General features: G+C 57.7%; 1 protein-coding gene across 2 annotated transcripts; it reads left to right on the forward strand.

Annotated features, from left to right (window-relative positions):
• The first annotated feature begins 20,247 nt into the window (after positions 1 to 20,247).
• On the forward strand, positions 20,248 to 22,203 carry PSMG3 (proteasome assembly chaperone 3). 2 transcript variants are annotated; one of them, XM_059896594.1, is made up of 3 exons: positions 20,248 to 20,266; positions 20,910 to 21,147; positions 21,708 to 22,203. In XM_059896594.1, exons 2-3 carry the CDS (start codon positions 20,932 to 20,934, stop codon positions 21,858 to 21,860), a joined length of 369 nt encoding a protein of 122 aa, XP_059752577.1. In that variant the 5' UTR covers positions 20,248 to 20,266; positions 20,910 to 20,931; the 3' UTR covers positions 21,861 to 22,203. The 2 variants fall into 2 exon arrangements, with proteins under 2 accessions (XP_059752577.1, XP_059752576.1); XM_059896593.1 differs by lacking the exon at positions 20,248 to 20,266 and adding an exon at positions 20,273 to 20,711.
• The last annotated feature ends 5,560 nt before the right edge of the window (positions 22,204 to 27,763 follow it).

Consider the following 27,763-nt stretch of genomic DNA (forward strand, 5'->3'; position numbering starts at 1 on the left):
GGTCAGCGATCAGCCACTAAGTACCCGATGGGCTGTGTTCCTCCTCGCACCAGGCAGGCCCTGGGCCAGTGTTTTACACGCACGATTTCTACCTCTTAGAGCACCTCAGAGTTCAGGCCTTGCCGGCAAGGACGCTGCCATTCAGAGACAGGGACTGACTCACCCGGGGGTGCGCAGCGCCTCGGAGGCCACGCCAGGATGGGGGGCCAGGCGACCCTCACCCCAGACGCGGCACTGCGGCTCGGTCCGCGAGGCTCAGGTTCCCAGCTCTTGACCGGGGTCTGGTTTGCGTGGCCTTCCCAGCGCCACTCCAGAGCCTCCCGCGCTGATCGCCACTGCGCAGAACCCCACCCCGCGCGCCCACGGGCTTGACACAGACAGCCGTCGGCCACTGCCAGCGTGGTGGCACCATCATCAGAGCCCTCCTCTGGAGGCCCGAATCAGCACGCCCCGCCCTGGTCTCCGATGGGAGACCCTCAGCCATGGCCTCCTGCTCACCAGGTGTCCACTCCAGTCCTGCCACCAGCCCGGGCGTTGGACCAACCTGAGGCCTGGTTCAGAGTTCCCTGACCCGCTGCACTCTGCTAAGTCAGGACTAACCAGGACCGTCCCCTGCAACCTGGGGCCTGCAAAACCGTGCTTCATCAGCGCCCTTCCAAGAGTCCCGAGACCAGGCACAACCCCTTCTCCACGTGTTTGGGGCACGTGGCCGGGCACGCCCACCCCCAAGCACCCGTCAGGCCCTGAAGGCCTGGACAGCCCTGGCTTTCTGAATCTTGGGTTGTAGGGGCCACACACACCGTGCACACACACATCCACATGCCGGGCACACAGCACCCAGGCAGAAGGCCCCCGGGTCTTTGCATCCGACACCCACTGAGCCTGCCCTGGTCCACCCTGAGGACGGCCCGCCGCCTGGCCACCCTGCTTCCCCAAATCTGCTCATCTGACATCAAGGGCTCCCAAGGGGAGAGAAACCCAGGAAACATAATGAATCCGGAGAACCTTCATTATTAGTTCAACCTTCTGGCTGAATTGGAGTTTACACCAGAGAGTCAGCCTGGCAAGGCAGCAGGGTGCCAGAAGCTTCTCTCAGATTTGGGGGAATCAGGATGGGAAGGGGGTCCCAGAGACCAAGTAACTGATGAGAAATGGAGGTCCGGGGTGGGGGGTCGTCCAGCATCACGCAGCCTCTCCTCCTCAAATCCCCCCGGGGATGTAGCAGAAGCAGAGGGACACAGCCCCTCAAGGTTGGCAAATGGCTTCCTTGCAGGAGGGCACGAGACCTCAGCACAGAACTGGGCTCCATCCCCAGTGCAGCGCAGCCGGAGGGCCAGGGGCTGGAGGAACAGGGCCGCTCACCCCTTCTCCCCACGCGTCTGACTCCTGCCCCACTGCCTTGTGAACGATCCCCCACCAGGAGCTTCCCGTAACCAGGGCTGTGTTTCTCTCAGCTGACACAGGAAGGGAATATTGCAGCCTAGAGGCATTTGGAGATTAGAATGCTGTAATTAATTTTTAGTGATCAATGTTCGCAAGGCCTTTTGGAGATGAAAGTCCCGCGGCCCCCACTGTGTGACTCCACTAATGGAATAATAATCTGTATAATGGGTTAAAAACACACAGCCCAAGCCCTCAGGGTCTGTGGGAAGCGCAGAGCTGCTTCCTGTCAGTGACAAGTGATACTGTCATCCGAGGAGAGAGGCTTGTCTGTGTCTTCACGTCCCTCCCCCAGGACTCAGGCCTGTTCCAGCCCGGGCGGGCAGGCGTCCTGGATGAGGAGCTGCCGGTGGGGGCCGGGGGAGGGGACAGTGCAGTGAGGGGCCCTGCACCTGCCCCACCCCACCTGCTGGCCCAGGACACAGCTGCTCAGTGAATGGCAGGCTCCCATCTCACCTGTGTCCCCACCCCCCATCGTCAGGCCCTCACACAGCTGATTCCTCGTCTCCATCCCCATGGCCTGCTCGCCTCCCCGCTGCCCCAGCCCAAATGTCCCTTCATCAGAGACTCCCCAGGCCCGCAACCCAAGCCGGCGGCCCCGTTATTCCTCCCACAAGGCTCAGCCCCCGGAGCACACATTACGGACCTGTTGTTCCCTGTTTGTTCCCTCTCTCCTGCTAAACGGTGGCCTCTGTGATCATGTCACCACCATATCCCCATGCCCAGCAGAGTTCCCTCCCTGTCCTGATGGCCACTGGCTGCTTGGATGGGAGGGAGGGAACGGCATCCTTGGCCTGGGGCTCCGGCCCTCTTGCTGCGGGGCAGGAGCGGGGCCCTGGACCATCTCAGAAAGGCAGGAACTGGGGGAATAGCAGCGGGGGTGCCTCTGGGCTTGGGGTCTGCAGTCAGTCAGGCCTCTTCTCCTGTGCAGCTCCCTGCCAGCCCTGCTAGGTGACAGCTTCCCCAGGCCCCGAGGTGCCCAGTCCGCCTGGGCTCTGGCCGTGTGCCCAGTCTCCGGAGGGCTCCTGCCTCCGCCCCGCCGCCCTCCTCATAAGCCCCCTGGGCGCCGCCGCAGGTGAGCAGAGAGTCCCCGGAGGCCGAGGGCTCGGACAAGCCGCGCGGAAGACGGGACGCAGCCCCAGCCTTGGCTCCTGCTCCTTCGCGGGACGTCGAGCTTCCCGACCGCCTGCTCTGCCCGTGCTGTGCCCCTGCCGGGGGTGCCACGCCAAGGCCACGAGCCCTCTGGGCCGCAGCTTCCTCTCCACGGGTCTCCTCTTCCCAACCAAACTGGAATCCCACCTCCGCTCACCCCCGTCCAGGTGACCTGGGGCCAGCCACACGCCTTCCTGAGCCTGGCTGTCTGGGGACAAAAGGGGGACCACAGTGGGTGTGGTCTTCAGTGTTCAACAAGATAGTATCACCGGGGCACGAAGAGAGCTCCTGGCACGTGGAAGGTGCCGGAAAACGTTGGTCAAGCCTGACGAATCTTTCTAGTCCACGGTGCCTGGAAAGGGTGCACAGACAGACAGATCGGGCTGCCTTCTCTCCAGCTGAGAGCGTGGCTTGAGGCCCCCCGTTTCCAGGCAAAGCCCTACAGGTTGCACCGGGAGCTGCCACCCTCCCCACGCGCCCCGCCGCTCCCCCGGTGGCCAGGTTCGTCCTCCTCCAGAAGAAGAAGGAATGAGGCAGGGGAGGACGAGACACTGGAGAAGCTGGCGAGTTGCAAGGGAGCGAGTGGATGTCTGAGAACCCCAGGTGCAGCTTAACCAACAAATGAAAATTTATGGTGATGAGAAAGAAGGAATATTTGGTGAGGCAGCCTTGGGGGAATCGGAACTTGGCTGACGTGCAACGAAAGGCAGGCTCAGGGAGACGGTGCGGGCGGGATTCCGCTGGGTGGGGGGAGGGAGCGACCGCGGAAGGTGCCCCCCCACAGCCTCACCCCTCCAGGTGCCAGGGCAGGACACCCACTGCTGGTCGGCAGGTCCAGCCTGGGTGACTTAGTCACCCCTCGTACATCACGCGCTGAGCATACACTGAGCGCCTGCGGACGCTCCCGGTGCCGTTTTCTCAGGCCCCAGCGTCTCTACCCCCGCCAGAGTCAGGGGCTCCCGGCCCCAGCCCGTGGTGTTGGGGGATCACACCCAGCGCTCTCGTGGCCGGGACTCTGGGGGAACTGCCTGCAGGTACGGCCACAGAGGTTCTCTCCACCAAGAGGCAGAAGGCCCTGGAAGGCTCCCCCATCGGCCCTGTCCCAGTAAGGAAGCTGGTCCAGGCTTCCGAGGGCAGGGGCCCCGGGAAGGGAGCCGGCCCAGCACCACAGCCTCGAGCGGGAGGCCGCCAGGATGCTGCCGCAGGTGGTGAGCCCTGCTGCACCAGACGGAACCACCAGCCCTGCTCTGCCCGGTCCTCTGGGAGGCCGCCCGCCCCCAGCCCCCAGCCCTCCCGACTTCCATCCATGTGGGCATAACCTTGGGCCCTTGGAGGTGAGTCTACAGCCCCTCTCATCACCCGGCTGACAAGGCAAGAGGCTTGCAGGAGTTCCCCGTTGAATTCTCTCTACATCCTGCGAGGGCAGCTGTGCTATTTCCCCCCATCCCCCAAGGGAGGACATTTGAGAGCTCAGGTCACGGAGCTCCTGGACGGCAGAGCCCAGACCCACACCCAGGCCACCTGTGTCCTCTGAAACCACACCCCCCTTGGCCAGACCTGAGGACCACAGCCCCTCCCTCTCCAGAGGCTTCCAGTCCCTGCTTTCACTTCTCAGGCCACTTTTGCTTCCCACCCATCCCCCCAGACCCCAGATACCGGGCCCCCAGCTCCCCTTTCCTCCACCATCTGCCATCTCTTCTGCTGCCTCCCGATTTGCTACGTGACCCAAAGTGTCCAGGCAACCTCTCTCTCTGCACAGCACGGCGTGGTGGCCCAAAGATGCTGCAAGTCCTTGCCCTCCTCCTGTCGATGAGGAGCCTGCACCCCCTCCCCTTAATCTGTGGGCTCAAGAGTGTATGGCGGGGGACCTTCCCTGGTGGTCCAGTGGTTAGGACTCCACGCTTCCACTGCAGGGGGCACGGATTGGATCCCTGGCCAGGGAACTAAGATCCCACATGCCATGTGGCATGGCCAAAAAAAAAAAAAGAGTGTACGGGACTCAGACTCAGATATGTGTACACCCACAGTCACAGCACCATTATTCACTGTAGCCAAAAAGCGAAACAACCCCAAATGACCATCAGTGGATGAATGGATAATAAAATGTGGTCCATCCACACAATGGGATATGATTCAGCCTTAAAAAGGAAGGAAATTCTGATACCTGCTACAGCATGGATGAACCTGGAAGACATGAGGCTCAGTGAAATAAGCCAGTCTCAGAAGGACAAACATCGCCCCAGGTGGCCTCTCATCAACGCCACGTGGAGCAGACCCGCCCACCTGAGCCCAGCCCGGATTCCTGACCCACAAAGTCATGAGCTATAGTAAAATCATTGTTGTATGGTTTGTCGTACAGCACGGGTAACTGGAACACACAGTAAGGCAGACCATCCAGATACCGACCCAGGACATGACTGACCCTTTCCTGGGGCCCAGAGCATGCGGGCGGCTGGGGGCATTCAGGTGAGTTAGAAACAAACCCTTCCCTGGGGGGCTCACGGCCCGGTGGGACATGTAAGGGCAGCACAGGAGCCTGAAGAGGGGTGGGACCCAGCTGGAGAAAAGGAGGGAAGGCTTCTTCGTGTGGCTGCTTGGGCTCTGACCCAGTCAAGACTCTCTGAGCCTCAGTTTTTCCATCTGGTGTCTCCTTCTGGTGACATGAGGACCATGAGACATCACAGGAGGAGATGGTCCAGGACACAGACATTCACCAGCGCCTGATGGAGTTGGTGTAGAAATACCTCCAGTACCTGGGGGGGGGGGGGGGCTTTGAGGGATGCTCCACAGTGTCGCCCAGGGCCCTGAGCAGGGGGAGCCGCAGCCGTCCACAGGGTGACGTGTACGCTTCCCTGACTCACTCCCCCCTGCCCTGAGAGCACCCCCCAATGACAGCACTCCTTCTCAGACCCTCCTCTCAGGGTTGGCTTCCAGGGGGATCCCCAAGTCTCTCCCAGAACAGCCCTGATGCCTGCTTTGCACAGGGAGGTACAGGGATGGGTGCAGAAGCAGACAGTCAGTTCTGCAGTGGGGCAGCTGTGCAGCCCCGGACAACCCCTCTAGAGAGGTCCCCTAACCCCTCTGAGCCTTAACAAACTGATGTCTGCAGATGGAGGGCTTGGCTCCTGGGTCAGTACCAGTGTCTTCCTCGTGCGGCCCCCAGCGGTGGTCCCTGCTCTGCCCCCGGTGCGCTGTGTGACCTTGGGGGCACTCCTTCCCCTCTCTGGGCCTCAGATTCCTCCAGGTTCAGGTAAGGGATCAGCCTAAGCTGCTGAGACACACTGAGCTCTTAGAACACAGGGTATTCGCTTAGGAAATACCACCCAGGGGGACGCTTGTCTATGGCTCTGGTTCCTCTCCTGGAAGGGATGGAAGGACAAGCCCGCTGGTTCTGGGGTGCCCCTGGGTGGGGAGCGTGGGCAGGACCTTTGCCCACCCTGCCCTGCTCTGGGCTCCTAGGTCAGCGATGGGGAAGGACGGCCAGCACTCCAGCCCTCTTGGCAATCTCGGGGTGCGGCGGGTACTCCTTGGCGGGCACCCCCACCCCTTGCTCACCTCCGCTGACCTCGGTCGCTCTAGCCTGTGGCCTGGGCCCTCCAGCTCCACCCGGAACTCTCTTATCCTCGGTGCCTGCTCTGTGCCAGAGAGCCTGCTGGCTGGGAGGGGGGGACCCGGAGGGCAGCCCTGTCACAGGGATGGGGCCTCCCACCTGCCCGCCCGGCCCCAGGCACAAGCCCCAGAGTCGATGCCCAGGACGGGCTAGGAGGACACAGGACTGGGAAGAGGAACCAGCCGGGCGTCTGACCCCGGGGCAGGAGAGCGGCAAACTGCCAGGTCTGCTCATCCAGGGCGGCCCCGCAGCACCATCCATCACTCCCAGCTGCGTGGAGAGAGAGCCTAGCTCTGGGCAGTGCGCTCCGCCGGCCCGCGGACCCCACCTGCCCTCCCTGTGACCTTGGCGCCCGCGTGCACAAGTCACAGGGGCTCGCAGACTACGCAGCCCACCCCGGAGGTGGCAAGAGGGAAGATGGGTGTTCCCAGTCTGTGGATGGGAAAACTGAGGCTTGGGGAGGTGGATGCCTTTAGGGTCCTTCCGGGGGGACGACTGCAGGAGAGCAGGCCACCCAGACTCATTTAGGAGTGACCCTTTCCTGAGCAGAACCACACAGGTGGTCAACGTAGAGCATGGATCAGAACCTGGGTCTCCGGACCCTCAACGCGTGCTCACCCCCCAAGCCAGGCTGCACCAGGGAACCAGCCCCCCAGGGCTGCCACGCCCTCGCTAGGTGGGAGGGGGCCTGGGTGCTCGGAGAAGGGCGGGGGGGTGGTGCGGAGGGCAGGAGTGGCCGTCACCCTAATGAAGCCATCTCGCCACCGTAATGAAGACCTCATGTACCTCCAATGACACTTAGCAAATCCGGGCACAAATAAATAACCCCAGTCCAATTGAATCAACCTTCAACTGATCGGCACAGCTAAACAAATTATCCCGAGGCCCGGACGAGATTAAAAGACCAGGCAGGCGCAGGCTGGGATCATTCGGCAGGCGGGTTCACTGGGTTTAATGAGTTTAAGCCAAATCCCCCGGTGTTCATGTCTCTGGTTTCAGGCCACTCTGCTCCCAGAGTGTAGGCTCTCGGGGGCCACGGCCCTGGGGGCTGCGGAGGGAAACCAGACATGCGGCGGCGGGAGAGAACCGGGTAGAGGACAGGCCGGGAGCGGGGACGCCCTTCCGGTACAGGAGAGAAGGTGCAGGAGGCTGTTGCCGGACAGCCTCCTGGTGATGGAGCCAAGTCTGATGTGCAGGGGGGTGGGCAGGAGCGGGCGGCAGGCCCACCGCCCTCCTCGCCCTGCAGTGCCACCGCCCACACACCCGCATCCAGACCCGGGCCCCCCAGGAGGGGCCTGCTCTGCAGGGCCTCGTCCCAGAGTGAGTTCCCCTGCCCCCCGCCCTGTGCAGGGGCGCTGGAGCCTCCCCGGACACGCGGCGGATGGAGAAGCCCCTCTAAGGGCCCAAGGCAATGCGAGGCCCAGTGTGTCGAAAGCCGTAACAGTAAGCGGCAGGCCACTGCCAGCTTCCTCGCCAGTGTCCCAGCCACGCTCTGCAAAGCCTGCTGTCCTCCCAGGACCGTGACACAGCCAGCTTGACGCTCGTTGTGGGGAGGGAAAGGCTCGGGTCTTGGCTCCTCCAGCAGCGGCAGCGGGGCTCAGGGCTCCTGGCCAGCCGTGGAGGTGGGAGCGGGGAAGGTGAGCTGAGCGGGAATGCAGAGAGCTTGCCCCCCAGAGCGGGCGGCCGGGACATCGGGGAATCGCTGGTGGCAGCTGACTGGCCCCCCCGGGAGGGCTCAGCAGAACCGCAACCCGGATGAATTAAAAAGCCCCCACTGTGTGCCGCCCACCCCCGAAGGTCTGACTTCTCTCACGCTGGAGGTTCGCCAGGACAGCCGCATGCCAAGAGCCAGGACAGAGGTACCCGCACGGCCCCGCTCGCCCCCAGCGTCCAGCGGGGAGGACGGACACGAGGTGCAGCAGAACAAGGGCCCGTCCAGGGGCGGTGCCCATGGGGTCCCCACGCCGCAGCCTCACTTTCCGATGTCACTCGTGTGTCTTTACAAAAGTGCCCAGCAGTGCCCAGGGAGTGGCGTGGGGGCCATGCCCTTCGTGGGGGGCTGGCGGTTAGGAACCACTTGAAAACAAGGGGGGAGGACTGTCAGCTGACGAGCGATGGCGGTTCATTCCCAAGGGAGCTCATCCCTAGCGGAGGTGGCAAGTCAGCCAGAGAGGGTGGTGGGCGGACGGGGCCACCGGCGCACGAGGAGGGACCGGAGACACACACGCGCACAGGTACACACACATGCAAACACTTACACACGCATGCCTGCATTGCTCACCCCCTCAACAGCCCTGCCAGCACATTCCATGGGGTTCTGTTCAGACGACGTTTTGGAAAAGGCAAAACTACGGGGACAGAGAAGAGACCGGGGTCACGGGGGCTGGGGGACAGGAGGGAACTGGGCAGATGGGGCACCACGGTCACGCTTATACGATCACATGCGTTTGTCAAAACTCAGGACGGCACACCAAGTGCATCTACTGCATGTACTTCGTGCCTCAATTTTTTTAAGTTATAAAAATATAAACCTAACCTGGCCTAGAGCCCTGCTATTTATTCAGAGAATGTCAAGGCCCTCGATTCCTCAAGGTTTAGCCCCGGGGGAGGCTGGGTCCTTGCTTTCCATTCCCCCAACCCTCCCGTCCGAGAGATGCTTTGGGGCTACATCCCAGCAAGGGGCAGTGAGAGTGCCCAGGTGTCGCCCTGACACCTCAGTGGCCCCTCCAGAAAGCCTGGGAGAGGACAGTCCTCCCTGTGGAGTCTGGACAGCCTAGTGCTTCTGACCATGAGCAGGGAGGTAGGTACCTGGGTGCCTGATCTTGTTTCCCTTTTCTCTGTGGCTACCAGGAAGCTCAAAGCTAAACCTGAGGCCCAATCACAGCGACTGTGGAGGACCCAGTGGCCAGCATGCACCCACTTTGTGTTTCATTATGGCCTTGACAGTCTAGTCCAGCTTATATTTCCTAGTCCCGATCTCTAATGCTCATGCTGTGGTCTGATTTATAAGCCTGGTAACTGTGAGTGTCCTATGGTCTCCCCAGGGGTTGGGGTTGGACTTGGACTTCCTGCTAGCCCTGCAGTGCATAGCTCAGGGTTCGGCCCTCAGGACAAGCTCTGCAAGTGCCTGTGACATAAATGACAGATGTCGACACCTTTGAAGGACAAAGAGGTTTGTCATTAGATGACTCTTTGGATGGGGAGAGGGAGACACCCAGAGAAGCAGGTGGGAGTGGCGGTGGGGAGAGAGACAGAGACAGAGGGGTGGGCAGGGGAGAGAGAGACAGAGAAGGAGAGAGACGGAGAATAGAATTGGCTCCTGGCCTCTGGGGAAGAGGCGGGGGGCCAGCCCTGCCCTAGTGTGGACGGAGGTGGGAAGGCTCGAGGGAAGGAGGACGCCCCCTTCCCGGCGCAGGGGAGGACAGGGCTCCTCCGTTCCTCCGCCCACACTGGGTTCAGCCCTGTCCCTGCTCCGCACGCTGAGAGCGTTCTGTGGCCTCTGCTGCCCCCCAGAGGTGTTCTCTGGTAACGCAGGCACTCCCCACCCAGCTCTCCCTGGGGCTGGGGGCCGCCCTGCAGCTCATTCCTGCCAGACCCAACTCAGATCCCAGCCTGGGTTCACCTGGGCGCTCTGGGTGCATCTACACAGTGCAAAATCCCCTGCTACAACGGCCAGGAGTACATTTTCTTCTTTCCCCTTTTTATTTCTTTTCTGAAATATCCTAAAAATTCAAATAGTACAGAAATGTGTGACCATGGAAACTGATAAAAGTCCCAACTAATTCTTCACCCCCACCACCCCAACATGTCACGTCTGTGACAAAGTGTCAGGACTGACCTTTTCACCAGGCAGTAGATCCTGTGTTTCTAGAACCTCTTTGCTTATAGGTCCATCTTATGTTTCAAAGTTGTTTTCCTAGGGGAGTATTTCCACCTTGCTTTCAACCTCCTTTGAAATTCTTGCCTGTTCCGTCTGTTGGGTGGAGTTATTCCTGTTTCTCCCTGACTCTGCCTTGACCTTCAGCTGTTTGCTCAGCATCGGTCTCTTCTCTGCAGTGAGCTGGTGGGCATCTGGGGGTCCCCTCAGGCCAGCTCCTAACAGAACATGTTCATTGACTGAGTGACCAAGCACACATTTCACCCCTGGATGGATGGAAGAATGGATGGATAGATGGATGGATAGATGGATGGAAGAATGGATGGATAGATGGATGGATAGATGGATGGAAGAATGGATGGATAGATGGATGGATACATGGAGAGAAGGATGTATGGATGGAAGAAAGGATGGACGGATGGATGGGCGAGTGACTTCAGCACTTTCAGAGAAAGCCCCCAGCAATGCAGCGCAGGCCCAGGCAGTGGAAAGCAGACCTGTGCGCACGGAGGAGCTGAGGTGACGGTACCTGGGCAGGACACTGGCCACACCTGCTGTACACAGAGGCTGACTCCACCCTGGACCCCTTTGTGTACTGGGATAGTGTAGGGTATGAACACGTTAGCTATTCTAACGACAACAACAACAATATCAGTAAATTTCAGGAAAGAAGAAAAGAAATAAGACTCCATCTACCGGGACTTAGGTGTAAAAAAGTGAATCCAAAACCTCCGAGCGCCAGACGCTTGCCACCTGTTCCATCACTCAGCTGCCCACGCCCCAGACATCACCTGGGACCCGGCTGAGCTGCAGCCTCCTGAGGACGGCTTGGCAGCACCCAGCTGCGAAGGGCCCTGGAACCTGGGCCCCAGCCCCACACTGCTCCCCCTGGGGCTCACCACACCTGTAAGTCCTGGCTCCGTGTCTGCCCCCCTCCCCACCGCGGGCTACAGGACAGGGCCCTTGGAACCCTCAGCACCCACACAGGCTTAGGTCACTGAGCACAATATTCTAAAGGCTCATCCAGGGCTTCCCTGGGGGCGCAGTGGTTAAGAATCCGCCTGCCAATGCAGGGGACACGGGTTCGGGCCCTGGTCCGGGAAGATCCCACATGCCGCGGAGCAACTAAGCCCGTGCGCCACAGCTACTGAGCCTGCGCTCCAGAGCCCACGGGCCGCAACTACTGAAGCCCGCGCGCCTAGAGCCCGTGTTCCGCAACAAGAGAAGCCACTGCAATGAGAAGCCCGCGCACCGCAACGAAGAGTAGCCCCCGCTCTCAGCAACTAGCGAAAGCCCGCGTGCAGCAACGAAGACCCAACACAGCCAAAAATTAATTAATTAATTAATTTTAAAAAATTGCCGTCTCTCAAACCACTAAAAAAAAAAAGTTAAAAAAAAAAAAAAAGGCTCATCCACGTTGTAGCAGGTGTCAAGATTTCCTTCCTTTTTAAGGCTGAATGATTTCCCACTGCAGGGACAGACCACACCGTGTTTGTCCGTCTGTCTGTGCACGGATGCTTGGGTTGCTTCCACTTTCTGGCTACAGTGAACAATGCTGCTGTGAACGTGGGTGTGCATGTTGACATATCGCTTCAAGACCCAGCTTTCAATTCTTTTGGGCAAACCCAGAAGTGGAATTGCTGGATCACATCATAATTCTATGCTCAGTGTTTTGAGGAAGTGCCACATGGTTTTCACACCACGGCTGCACCATTTTACACCCCGTGAACAGTGCCCAAGGGCTCCAGTTCCTCCACATCCCAGCCAACACTTGCTTCCTCTGCATGTGTGTGCACAGTAGCCATCCTAACGGGTATGACGGGCCTTCATTCAAAGGCAGCGCCTGCTTTGGGCTGCGGTGAGAATTTCCTATCGTTTGTCTGCTCTTTGCTTGAATCGTTTACTTGCCCTTCTTCAATTTACGCAGCTTAGGATTCACTCATGACACACAGTTCCAAGAGTGTAGACAAATACACAGTCCTGCAAACACCATCACAGCCAAGATACAGCAGATCCCTCATCCCCTGGGGCCCCCCATTTGCATTCAAACCTGCCCCTCACCCCCACCCTGCAGCCACTGATCCATAATCTTGCCTTTTCCAGAACATCACACGGACGGACCCACAGAGCACGCTGCCTTCTGTGCCTGGCTTCCTGCCCTCCGTGTCCTGTTTTGGGGTCCATCCACACTGTCACGTGCCCAGAGTAATGATCCATCACGTGGATGGACCCCAGTTTGTTAACCGTTCACCTGCTGGAAACATTTGGGTTGTGTTCCGTTTTTGGTCACTATGAAGAAAGCCACTGTGAACATAATCGTTGGTGTGGACATAATTTTCATTTCTCCTGGGTAAATACCCAGGAATGGGATTGCTGAGTCATATGGTAGGAGTCTGTTTCCCTTTACGAGAAGCAGCTAAACTGCTCTTCACGGTGCCTGCCCTGATCGGCGCTCCCAGCAGCAAGGCAGCGGCGCTCCAGTTGCTCCCCGTTCCTGCCAGCACTTGGCGTGGCCGGACCCCGTTGAGTTTAGCTGTGTGTTTTGCTGGGGACACTCTAGTGGGATTTAGCCACATCTCCTTGTGGTCATCAGTCCACCCTGACACACAGAACCACAGACGTTGGGATTTGGAAAGGCCTTCAAAACACTTTGAGTCCAGGGCTTCCCTGGTGGCACAGTGGTTAAGAATCCGCCTGCCAATGCAGGGGACACAGGTTCGAGCCCTGGTCCGGGAAGATCCCACATGCCGCGGAGCAACTAAGCCCATGAGCCACAACTACTGAGCCTGCGCTCTAGAGCTCGCGAGCGAGCCACAACTACTGAGCCTGCATGCTACAACTACTGAAGCCCATGTGCCTCGAGCCCGTGTTCCGCAACAAAGACAAGTCACTGCAATGAGAAGCCCGCGCACCACAACGAAGAGTAGCCCTGGCTCGCTGCAACCAGAGAAAGCCCACGTGCAGCAATGAAGACCCAACACAGCCAAAAATAAATAAATACATAAATAAATTTAAAAAAAAAACAAAAACACACTTTGAGTCCAGTCTCCCCAGTGCAGACCTCCTGGTACCGCCCTTAGCCCCAATGACCACCTGGTCCCAGCACCTCCACAAGGAGGGCAATCACCACCTCCCACGGAAGGCCCTGGCGTTCCTGGAAAGTTCTGTTGGTCAGAAAGTCCATGTGCTGTGCCCAATCTGCCTTCTCAGAACCTGCATGTGGTACAGGCCCTGGGCGCAGCCCACAGACACAGAATGGGCCTTCAGGAAGGCGGGCCCGCCCCGACCTCCCAGCCCACTCCGCTCCCTCCCCGCTCAGACAAAACCAACTCCAGTCCATCCCCCAGGGCCCTGTCCCCATCAGAGGGCAGGAGCACAGAGGAATGGATCAGAGGCACCCGGAGGCCACCCGGCCAATCTGCCCATTTTACAGATGAGGAAACAGAGGCCCGGGGCAGGGAAGGAAATTGTCTAAGGTCATCAGCAAGTTAGTGCCAGGGCCTGGGGGCAGGGCTTGGGTTTCTTTCCACTTCATCCTGCCCCCTCCCTAGCCCCACCCACCACTCTGGACCCACTGCTTTACACACCAACTTGAATGCGATCCAATTGGGCAAACGTTTATCAAAGCCGCATGCTGGCTTTCCGTCCTCTCCCTGTAAAAGAAAAGAGTACGAACAATAACCAGCCTGGCAGGCTTTGTCGTTTGGCTTGACAGGGGGCAACAAGACGGCTTCTTATCAGGGGAAATAACTTCTTAAAATATTGAAAGAAAGGCTTTCAGAAATTGTACATGGATTAAGGTTTCATTTATTAAAGAACTAAACAAATAGTGCAAGATGTGGGTACAAGGCAGTTTTCAATATTTCTAACGAGGGCAGAAAGCCTCACTCCAGGAACAAAAAGATTGTAATATTTGAGCTTGACTAAGTTCGGCAGAAAACAAAGTGACAAGCTAAACTCTCAATTCTGTGCCCTGCTGGAACTAGGTCCAAAAATAGAGGATTTTCTTTGTGTTGACCATGTGACGTTAAATAAAAATACTCCTGCTGACATAAAACTCCAAAGCTCAGGGCACCCCTAGGCCACACAGCGGGCGCCTGCCTCAGAGGGCACCACCGGCCTCCACGGGAAAGTGATGCTTTCACTTCTGACCCTGGGCGGCAGGCATCTCGGAAATGATCTTTAAATGCTCCCTGGGAAGAGGATTTATGCCCTTTCCGGGTGAACCGCTCCCTGGACCCTTATAAACTGGGCTCGGTTTTAATGGTATTCATTCATTTCCCTCGGGAAAAATTCGAATTTCACGTAGTCTCAGGGTTTTGTTTCTGTAATAAAATATAAAATAAAATGTGATTTTCAAAGGGTTGCCTTTAATCTTTATATCCTATCCCGTCCCTCAACTTGGATAAACCTGGTTTATAAGAAATTAATTGCTCACTATCTTTTTCTAGATAAGCAGGTGCAGTAAAAGGTCGTTTCTGAGTCCCGGAGCCCCCGGGTTAGAACCGTCTTATTCCCGTGCTGCTGCTTACTCAAGGCTCTGTGCGACCGCTGAGCGCACAGGCGCTGTGCCACACAGGCGACAGCCGGGCATGCAGCCGTGCCACGAGACCAGCTCGCACCCGCTGGGGGCAGAGAAAGGCCAGTGGCGAGGCTGGGGGTAACAACCAGGGTCCCCAAGCACCAAGACTCTCTGTCCTTGGCTGCAGGGCTGCCGAGCCGAGGGAGATCTGCAGACGGCCCTGAGGCTGACCCCGGTCGCCGTGCTGGGCCTCGCTGCCTCTGCAGCTCTTGTGCCGGCTTAGGAACTGACGTCCTGTTACAGAAAGACCCAGCTTCGGTATCATCACGGCCTTTCTCCAGAGACGGGATGGTGGCATTAAGGACCTCACAGCCCTGACGGTTAGGGGACCGGGCAGGTCGGTCTACATCGCCCCTCCTGCTCTTTCTGCTACTTGCAGAAGCCTGGGCGTGGAGAGACTGGAGCCACCGATCACACGAGGGCCTGTGCGTGGGGCACTGCCAGTGGATTCCAATGACCCATGAACGGAAGGAGACTCTATCAAGCGCCCTGTATGTGCCAGGCCCTAAACGAGGCCCTCTTGCAAATGGGATGTCATTTAATCCTCCCCATTACTGAACAAGCAAGAATGGGTTTCTCCAAAAGGAACGAAGCACTGACACAGGCTACAACATAGATGAACCTCGAAGGCTGAGGGAGAGAAGCCGACATGAAAGGCCACAGAAGGTGAGCCCGTTTATAGGAAATGCCCAGGACAGGCAAAGCCGTAGGAACAGAAAGTAGATGAGTGGTTTCCAGTGGGGAGGTCTAAATATTTTGTACTTTCCACTTACGATTTCTTCTTTGACATACATTAGTTAGAATTATTTTTTAAACTCCCAGATGCATGGGAAGTTGCTTTTACATTAACTTTTTTTTTTTTTTTTGGCCGTATTGCATGGCTTGCAGGATCTTAGTTCTCCGACCAGCGATTGAACCCACAGCAGTGAAAGCGTCGAGTCCTAGCCACTGGACGGCCAGGGAATTCCCAACATTAACTTTTTGTTTAAACAGTGATTGGTTCAAGGACAGGCACGTGACCCAGGTTGGTCTAAGGAGATTCAATCCTGGGACTTTCACTGGGAATACGGGGAAAGGAAAGCTCCTGAGGTGTGCAGGCTGTTGATTCTGCCACAGCACAGGCGACAGCCCGTCTGAGAGTAGGGCCCACACGCCCGCAGAGCTAAGAGGCGGAGAAAGACATCATGTGACTCTCTGGGTCTTTTCAGCCCAGAGAAAAGCCCGTCTGTTCTCCTTTTGGGGAAGAAGATGGTTTCACATCTGTGTCTGTCACCTACACTTGAAAAAATCCTATCGATACAGCTTCCCTCACTCACTTCAAAATATCTATAATCTAAATGTCATAAAATATCTGATGGGCTGTGTCTCAGGCCTGCGTCACAAATGTAATCTCCGACAACTGCTACCCAGAGTCTCTTAAAATACCGGCCAAGAGAAGTGACAGTGATTATCATTTATATAAATAAAGTGGTTCTGGGACTTCCCTGGCAGTCCAGTGGTTAGGACTTGTAGCTTTCACTGCCGTGGCCCTGGGTTCAGTCCCTGGTTCGCGAACTAAGATCCCGCAAGCCTCAAGGCGCAGCTAAAAACTTATTTTAAATTTAAAAAATAAAGTGGTTCCACCTATTACCCTGTCTCACAAAAACTTAAGAGGGACGTTGCCTCTACGAGACTCAGGCAAACCCTGGCAAAGCCTTACCCATTCCAAGACTGTGATACCCAGGAGGTCCTTTTGGTCCAAGTTTTGGCTACCTGGGTACCTGCGGTCAGGAGGCTGCAGAGGAAAATAGATATTCTCATAGCACAAAGAGTTTCACAAATGAATTGACCATTTACATAATTGGGCTCCACTCAAACATTCCTCCCTGCATAGCTCCAGAATCTCTTTCTCTCTCACACATACACACACACACACACACACACACACACACGCACCCAACACTGAAAGGCCTGGGAATCATGTTGTGAGGCTGTGGAAGTACAGTGCAAATCAAGTCAAATTGTAAATCTTATGAAAGATGCAAGATTTCAGAAAGCCCATAAGTGTAATAATACTGAGGGATGTTCAGATCTAGCCCAAAGCAATTGGCCAGAGTGGGAGGGTCTGGCTGTGCAACTGAGGACCACGAATCTGACAAGGTAATGACAGGCTGGTGCTCCCACAAGAAGGGATTCGAATATGAAAGAGAGGCTCTTGGGGAAAGGGAGGGTGCCCTTGTATATGTTAGCGCAACTGACCCTCTTTGTAACGGAGCTGAGAAAATCACACATGATGTGAAGGAGAACGTGGAGAGCTATCACACAATTTGTCGGGAAAATTATGAGCCTGCCAAATCAACCCTTGATTAATTCTTTGTTGGTTCTACAAATTAATATAATTGCATTCAGAACCTAAGTTTCCTTGAATACAAGACAAATTCAAGATATCCCCTTTTTTTCTTTCTCACGATAAATTCTCAATATCTTCTGCCCCACCATTGACATCATTACTATTTGATTCCCATTTTAAGTGAATTCACTTAAGGGATCTTTCTTTCCAGTTCGATTTCCATCTTGCACTGGAGAACGTCAGCGGCAGGCAGTGAGCACCTTCCCCGCTACTGTAAGTGTGTAAGTCCTGCCCACACATCCACTCAGGCCGCCAAGAAGCCTCCTCCCTGGACTGCCTCCACCTCACCCGAGGACAGCCTTTGCACCTCGCTTCCTCCAAACTTAGTCTTTATCGAAGATCTAGACCAAAAAGCCGCCAGTGTCATCAAAACATCACCCACTTTGTTCTTCCAACATCTCTTTTATAAAAGTGATAAGCTTATTTCAGACTTAGGGTTGTTTTTGTTTTTGTTTTTGTTTTTGGTGTGGGGAGGGTCAGATGTCTTGTACCAATCTGCCTACAGAGAGAGAATGCATGAATTGGTGAATAAAAGTAAATGAACCTTTTAGAGGTTTCACATGGCAATACATTGGCAATTGGCTTTTGGGGTGTGTGTGGGGTGGATGTGTGTTTAAATTTAGAACCAACAAAAAATTAGACTCTCCTGAGAAATTGATATGTTTCTTCCTTTTTGAGTATTGGAACCACAAAACTCATAACCTTTCCCACTGTGAACTGGCTGCAAGAAAGCTCAAAAACAAGTTTCCTCTTGATTTTTATGTCTATTTTGATAATGTCTTGTAGACATGCCTTTTTCTTTTAGGCCAGAAATCATTGTGGAATGAGCATGCTTCATTTGACTTAACTTGGATTGTACAAGGAGCCATTACATCATGAGAAAAGGCGGTAAGGACATGAGGGGTCCCAAAGCTTCCTAAGGGGCTAAGTGATGTGGACAGACCAGGCTGGGGGTGGGGTAGCATGTGCCCTGACGGGCCTGTCAGGGAGCCGGAGAGAAAGCCTTCTGAGTGTGCGGTTTTGAAGGGTGTTCATCCCCTCAGGAAGAGCCTCGAGGCTCAAATTACTGCAGCATCAGACAAGGCTCCCCACCCTGCCAATACCACTTCCAGCGTGGAGAGAGGGAAGATATGCGGGGGGCTGGGGGCGCTCTCAGAATCCCTGGGAGGAACCAGAAATCATCCCGCTCCAGGGCAGCACTGCCCGTCTTCCCCTTTACCCGGACATGCGAGCTGCGTGCGGGACCAGTAATTAAGGGTAAAGGTCCGAAGCCCAGATCCAGCCCTTATCAGCTTTGTGACCTTGGGCAAGTTCTTTGAACCTGAACATCTTGTCTATAAAACCGGGATAATAACAACTCTACTTAATGGGGATGTTAAGATTAAATGAGTTACCATAGAGAAAGCACTTAGCGGCTTCCCTGGTGGCGAAGTGGTTAAGAATCCGCCTGCCAATGCAGGGGACACGGGTTCGAGCCCTGGTCCGGGAAGATCACACATGGCGCGGAGCAACTAAGCCCGTGCGCCACAACTACTGAGCCTGCGCTCTAGAACCCGTGAGCCACAACTACTGAGCCCGCGTGCTGCAACTACTGAAGTCCACATGTTTAGAGCCCGTGCTCCGCAACAAGAGAAGCCACCGCAATGAGAAGCCCACGCACCGCAACGAAGAGTAGCCCCTGCTCGCCGCAACTAGAGAAAGCCCGTGCGCAGCAAGGAAGACCCAACGCAGCCCCAAATATAAATAAATAAAATAAATAAATTTTTTAAAAAAAGCACTTAGAACGCCTGGCACATACTAAGTGCCAAATAAATGTTAGCTATTCTTATTATGCCCCTGGACATGGGAGGATATCCCAGATGGGCTTCTGAGGGCAGAGGCCCCTGGCACTGCCTAGAGCGGTTAAAACGCCTTTGTTACCACCAGGCAGGGGACGCTGACAAAGATTCTCTCCTACACCAAATTCTACTCCCTGAACTTCTTTTCAACCAGGCCTTCACTTTTTGGACTTCTGCATTTTCCAATTTTAGCAAGAACTGCCCCCCCATCCTCCATATCTGATACCCTCCCCCCCAGGTCGGATCAGTTCCTCATCCCCCACCGACCCCCAGGTGGTCTGATACCGCCCCGGCCTGCCTTCAGCAAGAATCCTGCTAGGTTTCCTTGGCTAGAAACCCCCAACCCCTGATGTTTCCTCTTAGTAATTTCCCACCCACTGACCTAATGCTGCTCCTTGGCTGTAAATTCCCACTGGCCCCTGCGGTTTTAAGTGAAAAACGTCACCTGCCATAACAGTAAACAAAGGATGTTGCAACCTACAAGCCATCCCGTCACAGCCCGTGGACGCTGCACCCTGAGGGGACTCCTCAGTATGGAAAGCGAAGGATACTGGCCCCAGAGAGCTGAGGTGCACGTCAAAGGAATGATTTCAGTGAGCCCAGACTCTGGCATCTCCCCATACATAGAAAAGCACTAAATTCCTTAACTCGAGGTGTCTGGTTTTCTTTAATGAACAGTGTCTTGCGACGTTCCGACTACCCGGTGTTTGTTGTAAAAGCCCCTATGTATCCTGGATCCTCCCTTACCTCTTCAGATCAGTCCCTGAGTTATGTGAGATGCTGTGTCCCGGTCTTAAGTCCTCAGTTTTGTCCACCGAATAAAACATAACTCTCAACTTTTAGGTCGTGCATTGTTTTTTCAGTCCACACGGTATTTGGGGATGAGCCCGGTGGGTCCCACACTGAGGTCTCCTGTGCCCTATGTCAACGGTCCTGAGTGGAGTGTTTTCAGCGCTTTAACTGCCCTCCGGCCCTGCTTTTCTCTCTCAGCTCCCTGTGCTTCTGTGAGGGTCCTGGAGCCCACGGCCAAGGGGCCCGAGACCCCACTCCTGAGGTTCCCCAACCAAAGAGCTGCAGGGTCCCCGGCAGGAAGGTCCGAGGACCCCCTTCTGGAGAAGCCACAGGCCGGCAGGTTGGGGGGGGGCGGGGGGGGGGGGGTGCAGCTCCTTCCCGCAAACACGGCGCCGGGACCGTCCCTGCCCCGCAGCACGGAACCCCGCAGCCCAGGGCCCGGAAGCCGCCGGCGGGACCGGAAGCCCTGCGGGCTGCACTTCCTGGGGGGCGGCGGAGCGAGCGCGCAGGCCTGCGGCTCGATGGGCGGGGTTTGACGGGGGGCGGGCCTCCATTGCCCACGCGCGTCACTTCCGGGCGCGGCGCGGTGAGCGCGGGCAGCATGGCGGGCGGCGGGGCTGCTGGGGATCCGGCAGGGCCGGACGGGGGCGGAGAGCGTGGGCGTCCCCACGGGCCCCGGGCGGCTACAGCCGCCCTCTGCCCTCCGCCCTCCGCCTTGCTGGGGGTGCTGCTTCTCCCGTGGGACCGATGGTTTCCCCAAACGCAGAAAACGAAACCTCAGTGGGCGCCCTAGAGGGGCGACGCGGGCGCCGCCACCCGCTCCGCCGGGTTTCTGCACCTGCGGCGCTTACTTCCCCCCCACCCCCGCGCGATGGCATGACTGAGGCCCCCAAGACTCAAATGAGAGCCGTTGGGATGCGGTGGGGGTCACAGTGATGCAGGACGGCGGGAGCCGACGCGTGGGGAAGGGGAGTCCTCACCTGCCTCCAGAGGCGAAAGTGTATTTTGACGTCTCGCCTGTCTGTATATACGTATGTGTCTAGTCAAGGGATCCAGAAAGTTGCGGGCGAATGAAGCCTGTATGGATGAACAGGCACAGGCTTTTGAATGGGCCCACTTGTGTTTCTGTTTTAATGCCCGATAATGCTTATTCTTGGAGCCTCAGGGCTACCTGACATTGATCGATTGACTCTTTTTTTTTCTCTCTCTCTTTTTAACGTAAACTGAAGGTGCCATCGAGCAGTCCCAGCTATGGAAGGTAAGCCATTGGTGATATCGAAAGAGAAGACTGCAGTGGTGTGTGGGGTCCCCACCCAGGTGGTCTGTACAGCCTTCAGCACTCACATCCTGGTGGTGGTGACCCAGTTCGGGAAGATGGGTACCCTGGTCTCCCTGGAACGCAGCAATGTGACCAGTGACGTCGGCAAGCCCGTGCTGACCACGAAAGTCCTTCTCGGGCAGGACGAGGTAAAGTGGTCGGGAAGGGCTCCCGGTGCCTGTAATTTGTCTGTACGGATGTGGAGCGTCTGGCAGGCGAGACCCGCCTCCAGCCCAAGACAGCATTTTCCGGAGGCTCCGTGCATTCGAGGGCATCCGCCTGCCCTTGGTGGCTGCCGCTCCCGGAGGAGTTGTTTCTGTAATGCAGGCCTCCCCTCATTTTGACCTGGTCATAGCACGTTATGGTGATGAGTGCCTACTCCGCTCAGGGAAGACCACCTGTGACATTTGACAGGGTTTCCCACCTCTGCAGACCCACATGGGTCTTTCCAGAGTAAAGATAGCTGGAAGAGACAGGAGCCAGAAAACACCGAGGAGACAAATCTAATGACGCTCTTTAGCAGTGTGTTTATGACTGGAGTGTCTGGAGAGTCTCGTTGAATCTGAATCACTGTCGCGCTGGACTTGCCGGGTGGTGCTTTAATGGTGCTGCGGGAAGCCCTTCTGGGTCCCTCAGGGGTACTCAGTGAAGGCATTAAGAAGAAAACAGGTTTCTTGCAGTTAAAGTGGTCTCTCCTTGCCTTCGCCAGCCTCTCATCCATGTCTTCGCAAAGAATCTGGTGGCGTTTGTGTCTCAGGAAGCTGGCAACAGAGCAGTCCTTCTCGCCCTAGCCGTGAAGGACAAGAGCCTGGAGGGGGTGACGGCCTTGAAGGAGGAGATCCGGACGTGCCAGGTGTGGTGACCACAGAGTAACCACCCGTGCCATCCAGCAGGGCCACATGGCGACTCAGATACCCTGTCAAGGATTTGAAGACCCTCCCTCAGTCAGAAGGAGGGGCTTTATCTGGCTTTGGTCCTTGAAGCTGGAAGAAACATGCACGTCTCGGGCCCACTTTGGTTTGGGGGCTGACCTCACCTGTGGAGGGAGGGCGTGGAATGTGTCCTGGGGTGTTGTGAGCGGTCCTCCCTGGGTCCACACAGTTGCACATGGTTGAGAATTGACGGAACGAGTCATGGCCCTCAGTGTGCAGATGAATTGTTGGGGGAAATTTTTTTTTTATTAAAAGTAAATGCACATCCCAAAATACTTCACTGTCCTTCTTAACAGCGCTGCCAAACTTCAGGCACACAGTGTTATGTTCACTGTAGTGAACCATAGTGGGGAAGAAAACCTGTTTGGTGAAAACTCGGCCTGAGGTTCACACGGTGGGACGGCTCCCAGGAGCCGGCTTTGCTGGCGCCCTCATCCTGCCCCTCTTCCCGTGACTTCTCTGAGCCTTCCGTTCCACAGACACTGCTCGAGGTCTCACTGTGTGCTGGTACCCTAGCCTCCGGAGCCACGTCCTTGAAGGCTGGGGGCAGACGTGCATCACCCCACGGGCACAGGGTGAGCCGGGGAGGGCCCGCGTGGGGCAGAGCAGGCAGCGCCCCGCTGCCCAGGGAAGGCTCCGTGGCGAGGGGATCCTGACGCGGGAGGAGGGTGTGTCTAGCAAAGGCCAGGAGGCGGGAGAAGCACAGACTGTAGGGTGTTGGGGGCCGGCTGCACGTGAAGCCCAAGGGCTGGGGACAGGTGGCCAGGGCCTTCTGTGTGTGCCGAGCCCTTGGGACTTGATCCTGAGCTCTGCGAGGAGCCACTGAAGGCTTGCAAGTCAGGCTGGGTTTGCCCTTTGGAGGTATCCCGAGGGTAGGTGGGAGCGTGAGGCGAGGCTTGGCTTCAGGACAGCGTGTCTGCCATGGAAGACGGCCCGTAGGTGCCCAGGCCTGGGACCCACCTGGGGTCCCTCATCCCTTCAGATGTGGTGACCTGGGTCACTGATCGTACCAGAGACCAGACCAGTAAATCTTTGTGCCGTTTGACTCTTAGTCTCGTTAGAAAATAGGGGCAGCAGGAGAGTTGAGGTGAGAGCCGGGGTCTGGAAGCAGAGACCAGCTGGGATCCTGAAACGGAGTGGGCAGCCAGGACGCCCTTCCGGGGAACACCGGGGGTGGATCCGAGTGTTTATGAGATTAGAAAGGGATGTTTTAATTTGGTTTTCTTGGAACCAAAAGCCTCTGGAATCCTGAGTCTGATTTTAGAAACCCCTGCTGAGGACAGGTGATGGGAGAGGCTGCACTGCTGGTCCAACTTGAAAAGAACTTCGTGAGTTTGTTGAAGGTGGGACGGAGGAAAGCTGTCTTCAAGGGCTCATTGCCTCAGCAGACTCCCAGGGGAGAACCGTCAGCCTGCAGAGCTCGCGTCCCCTCTGGGGACAGTCGGGTAAACCCACAGGTGCACACCAGGCTCACGGGGTGACCAGGCGCCCTCAGCATCAGAAGGGCCAGGGAGTCACACGGGATCCGCCAGACTCCCCAGAGGGGGTGCTGATGCTCGAGCAGGCTCCTGTGCGGGGAGCCTGAGGGGCCCAGGACCCGACCCCTGACCAGGGGAAACAGGCAGACCCACCCCGGGAGACACGGGGCTCCTCGGTGGCCAAATCTGGCTCGGGGACTGCGGTGTGACGTCTCCACAGCCTTGCCCCTCCCTCCCTGCTTGCTCTCAGTGCAGTCTTTCTCCTGAGAAGGTCCCACCTGGCGTCTGCACTGGGAGGGCCCGGAGGACACTAGTTTTAAAGGCCAGAAAGCAGCTGACCAACTGGAGAAGAAGGGAAGGCCCTGTCCATGCACGTGTGAGGACCCCAAAGGTGACACAGGTCATGGCAGGTTTGGGGACACAGGCACTGTGGAGTAAAGGAGATGTGCGGGGCGTCAGCAGGTCCAGGGGGCAGGCAGCCCCTGGAGAACCGGTGCCTGGGCCGGGGGCAAGGGCAGGGCACCGTCCGATGACACTGGAGCACCACCGGGCAGGAGCCTCCTTGCTCAGAATCAGCCTGTAATTATGCACACCCCTCATCTAACAGTCAGATGTGTTTGTCCGTGGAAACGTGCTTCTCTCGCTTGACCAGCGGAGAACCTGAACCATGGGTCGGGCTCCACCTTGGGGCTAAGTTCAGATTGGCAGCTCTGGTTTTCTGATTTGGCCCCTAAGTGCACAACGACAGGACGGGCTCACGCTGCCTATTGGTGGGGTCTGGGGTCAGCCCTTCATGCAGCCGTGGTAACGCGTTCAATCCTCACGACAACCCCATGAGGCCACTGCTCTCATCTACATGTCAGATGAGGAGACTGAGGCATGTCTGCCCCCGAGCCGCAGGGCTGGGGTTGCAAGTGGGCAGAGAGCCTGGAGTCCACGCTGGTCCCCCGTCACCCGGGCCCTCACTGACACTCATTTTTGGACCCCTTTCTCTAAGGAGTGGGCCGTCCGCCTCGTCAACACTGAAGGCAGACTTGCCTCCGTGCTTCTGCCTGGCTCTGATTCAGCCTCCGTGTGGGGGCCTCCTGCGAGCCAGGCCCTGGCAGTGCACACACCATCTGAGTCCTTATGACTGCCCTTAAGAGGCAGGTAGGCAGTGGGGAAAATGGAGGCTCAGCAGGACAGGGCGAGTCGCTCAGACCCCCAGGTGATCAGTGGTGGCCCCAGGATGTAAACACACCTGAGCCCCTGTTACTGGCACAGTCCCACGGTTGCCCGCCTGGAACATGGTGGGGCAACTGACGTATAATTGAAACCAGGGTCCCCAGCGCCTTCCCGAGTGGCACTTATTCACAGCTGCCCGAGGCTGTCTGGTAGCTATTAAAGAATACAGGCTGAGACCAAAGGCTTCCGTCACTGAAGCCAGTGCCTCACTGCTCTGCTCTGCCTTATAAATCAAGACATGTGACTCCTGTGAAAAGGCATTTGGCCCTTTGCTTTCCGCGTTGCTCTGCTCCCAGCTGCTATAATTCAGGAGGAGAGATACATTCTCCAATAAAGAGGTCTATAAAGCCGCAGTTTCCGCAGGCAGAGCTGTCGGCTTTGTGGAAATTGTTATTCCTTTAGATGGAAAGGCTGAATATGGTGCTTACCCAGAGATCAAACTGTAATTACAACTTCCAGCAATTTATGGCCAAATGTAAATAACGAACGTGGAGCTGATTTGCCAGCCCCTGCGGCACAGACTGGTGGATGAGTTTCCCTTTTTCAAGGCCATGCCCTTGGACCAACGCGGTATGATTCATCCGACACGGTTTCCTGCTGAGCTACAAGTAGAGAACCCCAAGTTCCCCTCCCTCTAGCTCCCTTTTCCTAAGTGGACATGGGCCTGTGGCTACAGTTCAGAGCCAAGGGCCAGTGGGTACCCTTGGCGGTCAAGAGAGGCCAGGAGGGCGGCCACCCATGGTTACCAGTCTGAGCAGCTTATCCGGGGTTTGACAGAGCCCTGGATCCACCTGAACCAATTATGACAAATAACCCACGGAATAAGGCAGTGACCGCGGGGCCCAGCTGGATAAGCTGGCGTCGGCTGTTTCATTTAGCGCCTTGGAGTGAAATCGGACGTCAGGGGCAGGTGCCGGGTAGCTGATGAGAGTGGCCGGATGGATCAGAACGAATTCAGAGCAGGCAGAGGCACTGTCGTCGGGGTTTCATAATCACAGCCGGAAGCAGGGGGCAACCCCGGTCTTGTGTGGGGACTCGTAAATTCCAGAAGGACTGTGGGAAGACGGGGGGCGCCGGAGCACGGGGGAGGTGGGGGAGCGAACGGGCAGGAGGGCGCTCCCCGATGTGGGGCATCAAGGGGCGAAGGGACCAGAGAAAGGAGAACGGAGCAGCGTGAACGGGACGGGGTGGGGGGTGGACATCCCAGCTCCGTGCGCGGCGGATGCTGCATCACCCTGTTTAACCCTCGTTGCACCATGAAGTGGGCGTGGGACCCCCCCCCACCTACACAGATGGGCCAGGGAGATGGAGCACCCAGAACCACACCTGGTCAGTGGTCCAGACAAGATCCACGCCTGGATGTCGGAGACTCGACAGCCGGCTGGACGGTGGGTGGGAGGGACGGCTGGTCCCGAATCTGGGCAGGGCATAGCAGAGGGTGTGGCCGGGCTACCTGGGCAGGTAGGGCCGGCCTGGCAGGGCGGGTGGGGCAGGCGGCAGGGAGGGGTTTTCTGGGTCTGGGGCAAGGCCAGCGCTTTGCCAGGAGCAATCGTATCAGACTGACCCAGGCTGCTGTGAGGAGGCACAGCAGACTCCTGGAGGCCCGGCGGCGGGGCCGGACAACCCCGGTCGCCTCCTCAGGCCTGGAGACCTGCGACAGACCTGCCCCAGGGGCCTGGCCAGATGGCCGAGGGAGCCACCAGGGAGGTGAGCTATGTGTGTGTGTACGCCTGTGTGTACACGTGTGTGTGTGTGTGCACGCGCACCCACAAGAGAGGTGTGGTGTCCGGGCTGGGGCCCCGTGCACCTCTGGAGAGAAGCGCCCACACCCTGAAATTCTGAGACTCACAGCTGCTCCGTCCCCACCCCATCTCAACCCCAGAGGCCGTGCCCCCTGCCAGGCCCCAGGATGCCACCTGGTGACCAAAAAGGGTCTCAGGCCAGCCCAGCCGGGCCAGGCCCAGGTCGGCACCCCTGCCCCAGGTCCTCACGGAAGGGTGCCCCCCAGGGCTGGGGCAGCTTGCTCTGGGGCAGCGGGCAGGTACGGACAGGCCCTGGGGAGTCACAGGCTCTCCCTGGGGACCGAGGCAACAGGCCTGGGGAGGGGCTCGGCCGGGCATGGGCAGGACAGAGGATGGGGGGCCTACGGAATGAAGAGAGGAAGACTCCGAGGCCCCGTGTGGGCCCCGCTGGGCTGCAGGGCAGGGCTGGTGGGCCCGGCAGCCCAGAAGTAGAGGAAGGCCACCCGCGTGCCCGAGGCTGGCGGCACCCCGCGCCTAGCCCCCAGCACCAGCAGCCTGTGGGAGGAGTGGGCAAAGCCTCCCGGGTCCCCGCTCTTACCAGGGCTGACCTGCTGCACACAGCCGTCCGTCACCCGCGGAAGCTGACGCTCAGAGAGGCCCACGGTTGGCCCTAAGTCACAGACACGGTGAGAGACCAGGCCAGGGTCCCAGCCCTCGTGTCGGACCCAGGGCCCTGCTCCTGCCCGGCTTTGGGGCCCAGTGCCCTGCCCAGAGGGGCCAGCACCTTGGACACGGGGAGGCACAGCTTCCCAAATTGCCCCCAAACTAGAGCTGGAAGGACCCTCAGCACCCCCGGCCCCCGAGGCCCAGAGGAAGGGGAGGAGTGGCTCGGGGGTCCCCAGGCTGGCGGGTGGCCCGGCCGGGACTCATCACCAACAGGCTGCAGGGGCGTGCTGGGGGCCTCTGCAGTCACCCCGGCCCAGGCTGTGGTGGCATTAGCTGAGTCAGTGGCCATTGTGTGGGCCGCCACCAAAGCCCAGGGCCAAATCCCATCTGCCACTCCCTGGTGGGCCGGCCTGGGAAGGGGGCGTGTCAGGATGCCTCCCACCACCCTGCCCTCCAGCCCCGTCTCTGCCAGCCCAGAGCGGGCAGCTCAGAGCTGGAAGGGCCTGGGCTCAGGGAAAGCGGGAGGGGAGAGCCTGTCCCCCGTGGGAGAGTAGCCGTGTGCCACTGGAAATGGCAGGCCGGCCTAGAAGGGGGGCTGGCACAGTGGGGGAGGCTGAAAGGAGGTTCGGTGCCACACTGAGGCCATTAGGTCCCTGGGGTGAAGGGCAGGTGTCGGGAGGGGGGCGTTGAGGTCCGTGACTGGCCCGCGGCTCCTCGGCCACC

This window comes from Balaenoptera ricei, chromosome 15 (assembly GCF_028023285.1).
Source record: "Balaenoptera ricei isolate mBalRic1 chromosome 15, mBalRic1.hap2, whole genome shotgun sequence".
NCBI lineage: Eukaryota > Metazoa > Chordata > Mammalia > Artiodactyla > Balaenopteridae > Balaenoptera > Balaenoptera ricei.

Coding starts and splice junctions, on each gene's coding strand:
- PSMG3 (XM_059896594.1), top strand. CDS start 20,932: ATGGAAGGTAAGCCATTGGTGATATCGAAAGAGAAGACTGCAGTGGTG. Junction 21,148..21,707: donor TCCTTCTCGGGCAGGACGAG/GTAAAGTGGTCG, acceptor TGCCTTCGCCAG/CCTCTCATCCATGTCTTCGC.